Below are 14,996 nucleotides of genomic sequence, written 5' to 3' on the forward strand. Positions count from 1 at the left end.
ATTTTTTTAAAGAAATAATATCTTTTAAAATAAAAGAAAAATATTAGATAAATAAATAATTCTTTTACGTTTTTTGTTTCTTTTTTTTCCTTCTAAAATTATTATTTAACAATATTTAAATTATTAGATATTTAGATCAATTTAATTGAATTTAATTATTAAAATAATTTAGTCATCTAACATTATTATTTCCAAAGTTAACTTACTATTATAAATAAATAATAAAAATTACACTAAATTAAATTATAAATTATAAATTTAAATTATTAATATAAAATATAATAAATAAAAATTTAAAATTTATTTAATTAAAAAATATAGCAATTCTTAGTCATTACTCCTTGAGATGCATTTGTTTACTGACACAAAACATTAAAATAGGGATACATTGGCTAATTTTTTTTATATTGATTAAATATATGTGTAATACATTGTTATTGAAAGATTATGTGTTTTTTATATGGTATTTTATTTAAATTGGACGATCCGATTTGTTTGAAGAAAAAAATAAACTACAAATCGGAGGGTTCGATTTGTTTGAAGAAAAAAATAAACTACAAATCGGAGGATCCGATTTATATTTTTTATTTTTTTATTTTTTAAAATAAAAATTGGACGGTCCGATTTCAACATTAAAAATTTTTTTATTTTCGAAATCATAAATCGGACCGTTGTGGTTGTTTGTTTAAAAAAGAAAATAATACAAACAAATCGGTGCCTCTGATTTGTATATCCCATACCAATGTAAAACACACCTCTCCTCACAACTTTTTGTTATATTCCTCTCTCTCTCACATGAAAAATAATAAGCGGGACACAAACATATAAAATTATGTTTTTTTTTTTTTACCAAAGATATGAGACTCGAACCAGCAACCTCTTAATTGAATATGGGAAGACTATGCCATTTGAGCTATAACTCATTGGCAAATTATGTTTGACAGATAAGATATAAACATAAATATTGTGTCTAGAATAAGAGTGGCAAATAGGCTAACCCTCCCCACCTTAGTTAGGTGGTCCCAAATTTTTTCCTTGTCCCGTCTAATGGCAGGTTGGTGGGTTAATCCCGCAAATTCTTTTTTTTTTAATTAATTTTTTAAAATTTTTTATTAATAAACCATTAAATATTAAATAATATATGATTCCACAGCCATTTTAATAAATTTATAATTTCTAAAAACATAAAAAATGTATAATTTATAAATTCGCACACATTCAAATCTTTACAATTCTTAATATATAATAAACATAATTATCAATTAAGTTCTTTGAAACAAAATAATAAAATTATTATAAAAATAAAATAAACATTGTCCAAAATATATAATTAAACATCTAAATCTCAGATCAATCAAATATAAAACATAATCTAGATTATAACTTAGAACATTTTCTATTATCATCAATTAAAAAAACAAGGAATCCGTCGGAAAAATCCGTCCCACCCCGCAGATTAGGCCGTGCGGGTTATGCGGCCTTTTAAGAAAATTCAAATTTTCAATCCGACCCGCCTCTTTTGGTGAGTTACGCAGACTGCTCCGACAAATTTCGGCTCGTTTGTCACCCGTAGTCTAGAGACACTAAATTAATATATTTTATATCTATTTTAACATAAAGAACATAAAAACACCAATAAAAAACATAATTTATTTTTTTGTTTTTTATTATTTTTATTAATTTTTTATTATTATATTTTTTTTCAAATTGTTTAAATAAAAAATAAAATAAATTATACTTTTATAATTTATTCTAATTTATTATTAAATAAAATATAAAAATTTAATATTTATGTCTTTATTCTTCGATGTGTTACTGACTTATTGTCATATTTTATCTTAAGTACCAAACCGGGCTTAGTTAACAAAAAATTAGTGTCTCTCTCTCGTGGGAGTATTAAAGCAGAACAGCACACAAGGCTCGTCCTTTCTCTTTCTTCTCTTTCTCTCTCTCCGAGGGTTGCTGCACTTGCGCACACCAAATGGATTGAGAAGAACTCATCTTTCTTCTACTTATTTCTCTTCCGATCATTCAGGTAACTCTTTTCCACTCTATTGTCGCTTCATTTTTCTTATTTTGGGTTCACTTTTTTTCCTTCTTGCTCTAGATTTTTCTTAGATCGGCTTTGTTTGGTTATCTGGAACAGCAATCCAGTTATCCCGTTCATGAATTCGATTTCGTGTTCAACTAATTTCATAGACATTGCACTCAAAAAATCACTCGTGTAGCTGCTGTAAATGGAATTTCTTAATTTTCGTTTTCTTTTTCTTTTATTTTTTTGGGGAAATTCATTATTATTATTCATTGGAAAAAAATGGAAATTTAGTTAGTTATTCATAAGAAACGTTTTAAGTTTTAATTTCTTATTTGTTGCAGTCTTATCTTTTTCCCTTTCGCGTTTCAATTTCTTGCCTCAATTGTTAGTGGAAATTTTATGCAAATTCTGCTCCCTCTTTTAGGGTTTTCGTCATGGTGGCTCCAAAATTTAGATCCTGAACGGTTTCAACCAATTTTGCTATAATGGATTATCGATGTGGGATTATATACTAGACTAGATTCTAGTTCTGAATTTTCTTTTTCTTTATTTTGTAATATACTTCTAGACTTGGTGGTAGGATGTTGCTCAATTGAAAGTTTTGTATTTGTTCATTGATTTTATCTTGTTCAGCTTTGTAGCTATGGAAGACCCTGAGTCAGTTGCCACACTGATAGATTCTACAACTTCTAAGATACAACAGCTCCAGAAGGCCTTTGCTGAACTTGAAAGCTATCGAGCTGTCACGCTCAACTTGAAATGGAAAGAGCTTGAGGAGCATTTTCATGGTCTTGAGAAGTCCCTGAAGAGGCGTTTTCATGAATTGGAGGACCAAGAGAAAGAGTTTGAGAACAAAGTGGTGAAATCTCGGGAAATGCTGGAGAAGCGCGAAGCTGCTGTATTTGCCAAGGAGCAAGCTTCTTTGGAGAAACTTCAAGAGAAAAGAGATGATGCTTTATTCGCTATTGTTAATGCCCGAGAAAAGCACAGGAAGGTTTCATCAAAAGAATCAGCTATTGTCTCTAGTGTGAGTCAGGGGACACTGGGAGTGGAGGAAAAACCAGTGGAAGCTGCATCTGTTGCGGGGGAAGGGAACTTTGGAGATATGAAATGGAATGTGGAACTTATGGCCTATCCAGAGTTGGTTAAACTGTGTAAAGAGATGGATGCTGGAGGTCTTCACAAATTCATCTCGGATAATCGTAAGAACCTTGCTGCTGTAAGGGAGGAAATACTACATGCATTACGAGTTGCCCCTAATGCTGCCCGTTTAGTCCTGGATTCTCTGGAAGGGTTTTACTGTACAGAACTGTCAAATCAGGATGTAAAGAAGGATGCTAACTTGTTGGGTCTTCGTCGAACCTGTATCATGCTGATGGAATGTCTAAGTGCTTTCTTGGCCAACTCAGATTTCGCTTCTAATGTAATTTCAGAAGATATCAAAGAGAGGGCAAAGGCAGTTGCTGAAGACTGGAAGCCTAGATTGGAGGCTCTTGACATGGATGCCAGCAATGGGAATTCCTTGGAGGCTCATGCCTTTTTGCAGCTTATTGCCAGCTTTGGTATTGCCTCTGATTTTGATGTTGATGAGTTATCCAGGCTAATTCCAATGGTGTCTCGCCGTCGCCAAACCGCTGATTTATGCCGCAGCCTTGGGTTATCAGACAAGATGCCCGGTGTGTATTTTTTTTTTACCCATATATAATGTCTCTTATGCCATCCTGCGTGTGACTGAACATTTGAGTGGTGTGTACTAATATTCTGGGATGGTCAAGGAAAGTTGATCAATGACAATATATATTATATAAGTTATATGCTGAGAGAACTAATGGAACTGAGCAGATTATAGTGCTGCAGTGATGGACTTAAATTAGATAACAAAATTGCTAGGAATTGTCCCAAAATTGCTCATGTGAAAGGCATGCATGGATTTACCATTTGTATCAATTAAAGAAGGAAACATTAAATCTCTTCATTTTGATACTTATTTTTATTCTGTTTTATTTATTTATTATTTGTGTGCAGGTGTAATTGAAGTTTTGGCGAATAGTGGGCGACAAATTGATGCAGTTAACCTGGCTTTTGCATTTGATCTTACAGGACAGTTTTTGCCAGTTCCTTTACTGAAATCTTACTTAAAAGATTCCAGAAAAGTTTCTTCACCAGTCAGAAGTGTTAACTCTTCTCCTGCTGCACAGGTGTGTTGTTAAGTCTCAGCTGTATTAAGTTACTATCCCTCTGATGTATTCCTTTAACAATTTGAATTAGTTATCTGAAATATTGTTGAGTACATCCAATTTTATGTCCATCTTTAATGGAGATCCATCATCCATAATAGTTTTGTTGTTCTAATGAAATATTGACTTTATTAGTTGCAGATGTAGAGGAATCATATAAATTGTTTTAGATTATCTTCACAGTATATGTTGAGTCAGTTATTCCTCCACAAACAGCTCTTATTCATATACAAAATAGTGATTAATTCTCTGTATATTCAGTTAATATTGCTGAAGTTTCAGTGGAAAACGAGCATGAGGCTAGTACAGTGTGGAATATAGCAAATAGAAAGTAAAATACCATAGGGCTATTAGAGGTGCCCCTGCTTCCCAAATTTCCAGAAGAGTGTAACTTATTCTTCCCACAATCCCTTGACACAATGATAGCGCATGTTAACAAAGTATAGGTTCAGTGTCCCTTCAGTGGTCTTCTAAGTTCTTCTAGCACTCATTTCAGCCACAACACTTCAAATATCCCATGTTTCACGGCTCTGAATACAGCTTATGCATAATTCTGGCCTTAACATCCCGTTTTTAGATCTTGTAGTCTCAACAGAGACGGTTTTTCCACCATATCGAAACCTCTGATTTGGTTCATTGGTGTTTCAGCAAGCCTATATCCCTGTGTTGAGTGTACCTGCAACTTGCAGAGGTTTCTTGATTTCTTTTATGCCATAGATCTGTGGGAAACCTTGTCACCAAGTGCCCTTTATATCATTCTGGAATTCCACCTTGATTGTGATTGACCTTAAATAGTAAATACCAATTGGCAACCTATAACTGCTTGCTTTCTTGAGTTGCCTAATGGTTGTCCCTGAATGAACAAAAGCACATATATGTTGTTTCTTTTAGATCCTTAAGTTACCCACTTGATGCACAAAAGCATATATATGTTTTTTTTTTAGATCCTTAGGTTACCCACTTGATGCTCGAGTTTTATTTGGTTTGTGGATCTAATTTGTTTTTGTTTTTAAATATTGTTAACAACCTGCTGTTAATTCAGATTGAGGTTAACGAGCGAGAGCTAGTTGCTCTTAAGGCTGTAATCAAGTGCATTGAAGAGCATAAACTTGAAGATCAGTATGCTCTTGACCCTCTCCAAAAACGAGTTCTTCAACTAGAGAGGGCCAAAGCGGACAAGAAGAGGGAAACTGAAGCTACAAAGCCTCAACCTAAGAGACCCCGCGCCAATGGCGTGGGATATGGTCCCCGAGTTACTAACTTCCCTTCTGACAAAACCTCCTATGCTAGAGTTGCTGACAGGTACCCACCACAGTATGTTTATGACCGACCTTACATGTATCCTGCACCAACTGACAATCATTGTCCTCCTCTCTTCGGTTCTGCCACGTATAACATCTCTGCTAGCCATGGAAACTACTTTGGAAATGGGTATCAGTATCAAGCTACATATCTCCACTAAGTTAGCAAGCAGAGATGGTGAATGCATGACTTTGATCCTTCCCTTTAATGTTGTAGCCTTAAGTCTTAACCCTTAAGCAGCTGTTGTATTGTATGTTGTACTTTATCAATGTAATATTTAAGGATCCTGAAAACGAGATAAAATGACATGTTAAAATTTAACTTCGCAGTAGAACATATTCTGAAATCTGATCCTCTAATGTATTATGTATGCACGATCTGTTTAATTTTTGTAAAAGACACCTTGTTGACTTGTAAATCTTTCTGATTTCTTAGTTTGTCGTTTCTAAGAAAGCGTTTCCTTTTTGTTCTTAGACTGAAAAAGATGGAGATATAGTGTGATCGTAAAAGCCTAAAAATGTCTCGCGTGTTAAATTATATTATTATTATTTTGTAGGGTTACTAAAATTGGCTTTAAAGCATTTTTGTCTATCTATATCATGTTTTGTCTTTCCAGTTTAAAGTACAGAAATTATCTTCTTTTTCTATGAAGAACAATTTTGTGATTTTTGTCACTATTGTTGCTTTTTTACAGTTCGAAATTATAGATCAGCCTTAAATACTCTTGAGCCACTACGAGACATATTTTTTATAGGATGTATGTTTAACGGTGTGATATTTACATAAATTGACATTGATATTATTTGAAATTTAATTATATATGTGAAATCAATTTGGGTTCCTGAATAATCAGTTCATTGGTTGCTTAACTAAATATGATTAAGTTACACTAAATTTTTTATTTTGGTTTTTGTTCCGATAGTTATCTGAAACTGGGTTGTTTTAGATTTAAACGTGAGGTCCAGACTTCTTTTGGGCAATGTTCGACGTCTCCTTTTGGACTCTAATGCTTAAGTTAACAAGAGTTTTAGCAAGTTTTTAGTAGATTAAGTTTTGAATATACTTAAAGGCGTCAGTGTATTTATAGTATAATAGATAACAACCTTTTAGAGAAGATCTTCCTTTGAGGGTGGATAACGGAAAGTTTGTGGAAATCTCTCTTTTAGATAAGTGGCAGATATTTTAGAAGTTAGTTATTTATTCAAATAAGTAGAGTTGAACTGCCATCGTAATGCTCGACCTCCGCGACCTCTGCGAGGTCAGATAAGTATAACAGTAGTTGAATCTCTTGAATAGACTTTTATTCATTTGGGTCTAGCTATATTTTTTGAGTCCAAATATATACATTTTTGTATAATATTATGATCGAAATTTACTCACTTAAACAATTGCATATTCTCCCTTTCAATATTAATTATTCATTACTTCACCTCCCTTAATAAAATCTCTAGTTTAAAATCTTTTCTTGTAAAATTATTTTTAATTGATAATTTTAATAGGTAAGATGAACATAAATTGGTATTTTTCTTAATTTGACATAAAAATTGATTCATCTAATAGAAAAGAAATTAATTTAATAATGAGTAAAGTATCGTTTTTGTCTCTAACGTTTGGGGTAAGTCCTAAAGTTGTTCCTAAAGTTTCAATCGTCCTATTTAAGTCCCTAACATTTCAAAACTGACTCAATGTTGTCCTGCCGTTAGGGATCCGTTAACAGAATTGACGGCGGGACAAAATTGAGACGATTTTGAAACTTTAGGAACTTAAATAGGACGAAAACGTTGGGGACAAAAATGATACATAGAAATAAATTTTAATTTTATCCTTCAATAATATCAATTTTTTACTATACATAGTATTCAATTATTTTTTAATCACATATAAGTAAATTACACTTAATCATATTACTTTCATTTTAAATAAATTAATTTTTTTTATAATTTTACTCTTAAAGATTTTTAGTTATCATGAAATATTTGTAGAATGACTAGTATATAAATTTGCAGAAAAGAAAAAAAATAATATATATACAATAAAATGTAAATTATACCTTTTGTCTCTAATGTATCAAAATTTTTTAAAATTATAAAAAAATAAATTTATTTAAAATAAAAGTAATGTGATTAAGTGTAATTTATTTAGATGTAATTAAAAAATAATTGAATACTATGTACAGTAAAAAAATAATATTATTGAAAGATAAAATTAAATTAAAATTTATTCTTATGTATTGTTTTTGTCCCTAACGTTTTTGTCCTATTTAAGTCCCTAACGTTTCAAAATCGTCTCAATTTTATTCAGTCGTCAATTCTGTTAACGAATTCCTAACGGCAAGACAATATTGAGTCAATTTGAAAGGTTAGGGACTTAAATAGGATGATTGAAACGTTAAGGATAATTTTGGGACTTACTCCAAACGTTGGGGACAAAAACGATATTTTACCCTTTAATAATTAAAATTTGTTAAAAATTAATCCTACTAGAATTTATTTAGAAAATAATTTGGAATATTTATTTTTTATAAATTTAATCCATAATAAAAGAAACTTATGATTGGATTAGGTACGTGATGAGAATAATCAGAGGAATGTTTGTCGAAGACGTGCAGCTCAGACAACACTCCGTTGTGACTAGTCAGTCCTCAGTAGTCAGTAGTAACGAGCAGCAGCTAAACGCCAAAACTAAAACGGAACGGAAAACGAAGTAACTCAAAAATGCTTTTGTCATGCACTGCGTAGAAAAAAAAAAAAACAGAAAAGAAAAAAAAAATAAAAAAATAAGACAAAGACCGCACAGTGTGCCACACACAGTGAGAGTGCTGAAAACTCTTTTCATTAAACCACACCACACTACCACCTCTTCCTTCTTCTTCTTCTTCTTCTTCCTCTTCTTTGAAGAGAGAAAGCATGGATAGAGAATTCTCTCACTCACTTTCTTAATTCATCTTCCTTCACAGATCAATCAGGTGAGCTCAATCTTACTTGCTTTTTCTCCTTCTTTTTTATTTTAATTATTATTATTTTATTTAAAAAGTAGCATTTTAATTTATTGATTGATTTTCTTGCTATCAGCTTAGATCGGCTTTCTTTGTTTCTCTGCAACAACAATCTACTCTTCTATTCTATCGTTTTCGTTTTCTGCTAGAGTTATTTCGTCGACATTGCAGTTGGCTTTCTTCTTTTTTTTTTTTTTTGTTATGGTTTTAAAATTCTGAAATTCATACCTTGGTTTTAATTTTATTATTTTTGAAGTATGTTTATTGTTCAAATTTTGGAGTATTGTCCTTTCTTTTTTTGTGTTGTGCTAATTGTTGAACGTAACTGTCTGAGGACGATTTTTCTCCTCTTTCTAAATTTAGGGTTTGCTTCTTTTTGTGACTCATTCGATCCTATACCTCCGATATGTTGTTTGTATGTTCTAGAATCTAGAATAAACCTATTATATGTTTACTCAGTTCTATATAATATGTAATAGAAATTGTTGAAATCTGCTGGGGTTTTTTTATTTAATTTAATTAATTTAATTTTTAATTTCTTGATATCTTGTGTGTGCACTTTGCAATGAAATGATTATGCAGTTTTATATGAACAACTGAATTATGGAGAAGTGCCTTAAGTTCTAGTTCATTGTCTGATTTTCAGCCTTCACTTGGATGTTATTTATAAAATTCAAACTGAAAGCGCTATAATTACACACTTGCTGAGATTGTTTTATGCTTCATTTTAGTGGCTCCCAATTAATCAACTATACGTAGCTTAATTTTGTTTTTGTGCTGCATTCAGCTTCTTTGCCATGGAAGACACGGATTCAGTTGCTACACTGATAGATTCAACAAGTTCTAAGATAAAACAGCTCCAAAAGGCATTTGCTGAACTTGAAAGCTATCGAGCTGTTACACTTAACTTGAAATGGAAAGAGCTTGAGGAACATTTCCATGGACTTGAGAAATCATTGAAGAGACGCTTTCATGAATTGGAGGACCAAGAGAAAGAGTTTGAAAACAAAGTGGTGAAGTCTCGTGAAATATTGGAGAAGCGGGAAGTGGCTGTTTGTGCCAAGGAGCAAGCTTCTTTGCAGAAACTTCAAGATAAAAGAGATGCTGCTGTGTTTGCCATTTTTAATGCCCGAGAAAAGCACAGGAAGGTTTCATCAAAAGATCTGGACATTTTCCCCGGTGGGAGTCAACGGACACCTGGAGTGGTGGAGAAACCAGTGGATTCTGTTTCCACTCCTGCTGAAGGTAACTTGGAAGATGTAAAACTTTCTCCTGAAGGTGGAAATGTGGATCTATTATCTTATCCAGAGTTGGTAAAGCTATGTAAAGAAATGGATGCTAGAGGTCTTCACAAATTCATATCTGATAACCGTAAGAATCTTGCTGCTATAAGGGATGAAATACCACATGCATTAGGATTTGCTCCTAATGCTGCCTGTTTAGTTTTAGATTCTTTGGAAGGATTTTACTGTGCAGAAGCGTCAAATCAGGATGTAAAGAAGGATGCTAACTTATTGGGCCTACGCCGAACCTGTATCATGCTGATGGAATGTTTGTACGTTTTCTTGAACAACTCAGATGGTGTCTCTAATGAACTTTCAGAAGATATCAAGGACAGGGCAAAAGCAGTTGCTGAAGAGTGGAAACCCAGATTGGATGCTCTAGATGTGGATGCTGGCAATGGGAATTCCTTAGAGGCTCATGCATTTTTGCAACTTCTAGCATGTTTTGATATTGCCTCTGATTTTAACGAGGAGGAGTTTTCCAGGTTCATTCCAATGGTTTCTCGGCGTCGCCAAACTGCTGATTTGTGTCGTTGCCTTGGGTTGTCTGAGAAAATGCCTGGTGTGTATTCGTTCATTGATAATGTTCAATATTGTCTAAAATCTTATAAAACCACCTAAGTTTTTGACACTCTGCTAATTCTCATATATGAAGAACGGAACCTCTAAAGATTGTCTTCATATCAGTATTAGATATGTTCCATGAATGATGGAAACTCCTCAAATATTTTTGGTACTAATATGTAGGATTTCTGGCAAAAGGTACTTTTGTGTCCCAAATATATTGGTGAAATCAGTCAGTCTTCTAAAGAAAATTGATAATCAATTTAGTCTCGATCAAAAAATTCTAAAACTAGTTTGGTCCTTTAAGGAGAATGAAGTCAGTATAACCCACAATCACGGTGATAATATGATTTTCTTTCCTAGAACTCTGTATTTAGTAATTTTATGTTTATTTTTTTATTTTATTATTATGACAATCTTGATGGATGTTCCCTTGCTGAATTACTGAAATGAAAATCTAAAGGAAACATGAATTGTGATTAGTTGATGTCTTGATGACTCTTCTGCTTCCCTGAAAAATGACTGAAGTTAATTGAATGGAATATGCTAATATCTTGGATGTTCATTGACAAAATGATGGATGCAAATTCTCAAATTTGATACCTAACTGATTCTCAAGTTCGATACAAGTTATTAATCTGATATATGTGTCACAAGGCTTTCTCCGTAATTAATGTATTACGGAGCAGCAGTGATCAACCCTTTTTATGTGAACAAAGAGCTTATGGATTTTAACATGCGAGTCTCTTGCATGAATCTAGCATTTGTACCAATAAGAGAGTCCAGCAACTAAAGTATTGCACCTGTTTGTTCTAATGCTGCATTCACTTTTTGGATGTGCAGGTGTGATTGAAGTATTGGTGAACAGCGGGCGGCAAATTGATGCAGTTAATTTGGCTTTTGCATTCAATCTTACAGAACAGTTTTCTCCCACGGATTTATTGAAGTCTTACTTGAAGGATGCCAAAAAAGCTGCATCTCCTTCCAGATGTGTTAACTCATCTCCCACTACACAGGTACGTTGTTGAGTCTCTGCTATATTATGGATAAAAAATATTTTGGTAGAAATTATAACCACCTTTGCCAAAGGAAAAAAGAAAAGACAACTGTAGGGACCAAAACTATATTTAAACCATTAATCGTTCCCTCTCTTTATTTCCTTTTAACGATTTGAATTAGTGATCTGAATTCTGAATTATTGGTGAGTTATTCTGATGTTACGTTCACTTTTAATTGAGGTTCCCAAATTGATGCACTAGAAACCATGTGTTAAACCCAAATCGTCCAACCCTTTTATACCTCTAGTCAAGCTAGAACCTTCAATGAACACACAAGCCTCTGAAATTTCCTCAAGGCTTCATAGAAAGGCACGCTATACATGACTCAGACAGAAGCTAAACTTATAAACAGAAAAAACACACATCCAGGTTCCGAATTTCCCTCTGAATCTCTGATATGTGTCTCGCTGAAGATGTCACAAGAGCTCCGATCAGTCCACCAGCAACTTCATGTTGCTGCTTTCTCATTGGCCCCAGCCATAAATATGTCCTGTAATATGTCCGCACAGACTAAATTAGTAAATTCAATCCAGTACCTCCAATATTTGGATCCACTGTAATATCACTGCCGGGCCAACTACTACTTCTCAACTCATCTACCACTGGGTTGCCTGACAATTTGCAAGTCTGCCAGTCTGCCACCCTTGACTGAGCAGAAGCCAGTTGTGACATGCAATTGTTTTCTTTTCTAAAACTTATTATTTGCAATATATTAAGGAAAGAATAAGAGTTACGCAAAAGGAACGACCGATAATTGCATATACAAAATGTTCATGATAACTAAAACTACTAGTATAAGCTTAATTGAATCATCAAACAGTTCCTGAGATTGTTTTGTTTTGCAAGTACACAATTACATGGATAGTTGATTCAACCATATGTTCTAGAGGTATGATAAGATAATCTGAAGATTTCATTATGTTCTAACAAAGAATATTTTAGAATACTTATGATGCTGACAGGATTATGTGGATAATCCTACTCATCATTTGTTTTCCTGAGTCATCTATATCATGCAAACTCGAGAAAAATGAACAGAACATATCCTTGTGTGAATAGGTATAATGGCAATTAAGGGATTTGCCTTAATTGATATGGTGAATTTTACTCTAGTTTTGTTCATGCGATTGAACAATTGGGACAAATTGCTTGATTACAAAAGTAAGAGAGATGTGAAGTGCAATTTATGAATTTAATGAAAAAAGATATTGATGGAAGGCATCACTGTCTTTATGGCTCTAAGGTTGCATTTGTTTTGTGTCTTCATCTGGTATTTATTTGTATGCTTCAAGATCCTGTACAGAATATATCTGTATGTTTCATTCTCAATTTGTTTATGCAGTGATAATTCTTTTTTTCCCTTTTAATTAATATTCCTTGTGAATTGTCTCAGGTTGAGGTTAATGAGCGAGAACTGGTTGCCCTCAAGTCCATAATCAAGTGCATCGAAGAACATAAACTCGAGGAGCAGTATCCTCTAGATCCTCTCATGAAACGGGTGGTCCAACTCGAGAAAGCCAAAGCAGACAAGAAGAGGGAAACTGAAGCAACAAAGCCTCAACCGAAGAGACCCCGTGCTAATGGTGTGGGATATGGTCCGCGTGTTTCTAACTTCCCTTCTGACAAAGCCTCCTATCCTAGAGCCGCTGACAGGTACCCACAGTACGTATTCGACCGGCCTTATGTGTACCCTGGACCAACTGACAATCATTGCCCCCCTCTCATGGGGTCCACGACCTATAACTTCACCCTGAGTCATGGCAACTACTTTGGAAATGGCTATCAATACCAGCCAACATATCTCCATTAGGTGATGTGAACAGATTATGATCCTTTCCTTTTAATATTTAGTCTCAAGTCTTAACCTTATGTTGTATGTTGCACTTCTTATGTGTAGCCTTTATAAAATGTGATATGCTAAAGTTTAACTTCTGCACTAGAAGATATTCTGATCCTCTAATGTATGAACTCCTCGTTCTGTACAAGGTTACCTTAATGCCTTTTGTAGTATATTTTTGTTGTGTCTCAGATCCGTGATTGTTTTCCATTAACCAATTATGGATAGATTGACATCATTTTGGCAGAAGAAAAAAAGAAAAAGCTAACAAGCTCATTGGGGTTGTGTGAAGTTCGGACCTTGTATTGTTTTGTTTTGCTGAGAAAGCAAAAAGTGCTAATTTCATAAAATTGCTTCATATATCTCCATTGAGTAACGATTTTTCATCTTTAATTCCTTATGTATAACCCGAAAGATTTTATGCAAATTTCTATGCCTTCTTTTCTCCATAAGTTGTGAATAGAAGTTAGATGTGATTTTGTTTGAAGATGTGCTTGGTACGATTAATAATTAGAGTTCAGGATATGATTGGTAACTGGTAAGAACTAAGAAAAGGTGTAGGCCGATCTTATTAAAATTGTTTAAAGGAATGGATTTAAAAGGAGTGGGGACAGCATAGAGTAGGGCTAGGAGTAAGCTAGGTTAAGTTCTAGTATAAAATTTATTTATTTATTTATTATTTTTTAAGTATAGTTTTTTTAAAAAATGTAATTTTTTTTTTTTGGTGTGTACCAGGGTATCCATCAGGCCGGAAGCCCAATGACTAATCCCTCGGGTACTGCAGAGGCACACAAAGTGGGCGACCCTCCCAAGCAAGCAAACTCCATTCCCATCCTCCAGTGAGTATCGAACCCGGGAGAGATGGTTAAGGGACACAGACCCTCATCCATCTGTGCCAACTTGCGTTGGTTAATAATCATGCTAAAAAATTCACCCTGCTTTGTTGAATTAAACGGGCCGACTCGATAAGTTACAGACTCTTTGCCACAACCTAATAAAATGAACAGAGTTTTTTAACATAGGTAAAATGCTTGTCCGTTTTTTTTGGACATGGAAATGCTTGTCCTCTAACAAATTGGGCCTCAGTTTGGGTCTGTTTACACACATTAAACACGTACTTAGAGCTAAATGTAAATTCCAAAAAAAAAACTAAAACATACCTTGAACAGATAAAAAAGTCTGGCTTGAATTTCAAATATGCAATTTTTTTTGGTGACTTCAAATATGCAATTTGAGTACGGTTTATTACTTTATTACTATTTTGCCTGATATAATTTAATTTTTTCCTTGTTTTAGCCTTCTTTTATGTTTTGCCTGAATTAAATTCTTTTGCTTTGATTAGTTAATGTTAGACAATTTATATTTAAAAGTAAAGTATACTTTTTTTCTTAAAATTTGTTAAAATTTTTAAAAATATCTTTAAATTTTAAATTTTTTTATCCTAATTTTTTTTATTTGTATCAAATGTATTTTTAACGACTAAATTTTTAAAAAATTTAAGGACAATTCAACAATAAAGTTGTCACTAACTTCTAAATATCAAGCATTATTGTTAGATTAGTCAAACATAATGTAATTTGGTTAATTTCTTAGACCTAATAGGTTAAAGTCTTAGCTTAACTTGTTTAACAAAAAAAACTAGGTCAAGACATACTAACGAGATTTAGTTGAAGGTCATTGACGAA

General features: G+C 33.3%; 3 protein-coding genes across 5 annotated transcripts in view; 2 read left to right on the forward strand and 1 right to left on the reverse strand.

Annotated features, from left to right (window-relative positions):
• Nucleotides 1-881: 881 nt before the first annotated feature.
• LOC112779912 (serine carboxypeptidase-like 50) overlaps nt 882-14,996 on the reverse strand; it is a 55,277-nt gene continuing 41,162 nt past the window's right edge. The window contains exon 2 of the mRNA XM_025824267.3: nt 882-935. The gene's annotated coding sequence lies outside the window, so the exon portion shown is untranslated. The remainder of the gene's footprint in view (nt 936-14,996) is intronic.
• On the forward strand, nt 1,818-5,992 carry LOC112776297 (FRIGIDA-like protein 3). Of its 2 annotated transcripts, none has more exons than XM_025820396.3 (4): nt 1,818-2,035; nt 2,677-3,711; nt 4,061-4,233; nt 5,315-5,992. In XM_025820396.3, exons 2-4 carry the CDS (start codon nt 2,679-2,681, stop codon nt 5,732-5,734), a joined length of 1,626 nt encoding a protein of 541 aa, XP_025676181.1. In that variant the 5' UTR covers nt 1,818-2,035; nt 2,677-2,678; the 3' UTR covers nt 5,735-5,992. The 2 variants fall into 2 exon arrangements, with proteins under 2 accessions (XP_025676181.1, XP_025676180.1); XM_025820395.3 differs by having other exon boundaries at nt 1,837-2,035; nt 2,669-3,711.
• Nucleotides 8,168-14,339, forward strand: LOC112775038 (FRIGIDA-like protein 3). Of its 2 annotated transcripts, XM_025818513.2 has the most exons (5): nt 8,365-8,539; nt 9,357-10,414; nt 11,260-11,432; nt 12,868-13,284; nt 14,047-14,339. In XM_025818513.2, the coding sequence occupies exons 2-4, from the start codon at nt 9,367-9,369 to the stop codon at nt 13,282-13,284; spliced, it is 1,638 nt and encodes a 545-aa protein (XP_025674298.1). In that variant the 5' UTR covers nt 8,365-8,539; nt 9,357-9,366; the 3' UTR covers nt 14,047-14,339. The 2 variants fall into 2 exon arrangements, with proteins under 2 accessions (XP_025674297.1, XP_025674298.1); XM_025818512.3 differs by lacking the exon at nt 14,047-14,339 and having other exon boundaries at nt 8,168-8,539; nt 12,868-13,502.

This window comes from Arachis hypogaea, chromosome 19, assembly GCF_003086295.3.
Source record: "Arachis hypogaea cultivar Tifrunner chromosome 19, arahy.Tifrunner.gnm2.J5K5, whole genome shotgun sequence".
Taxonomy (NCBI): Eukaryota; Viridiplantae; Streptophyta; class Magnoliopsida; order Fabales; family Fabaceae; genus Arachis; species Arachis hypogaea.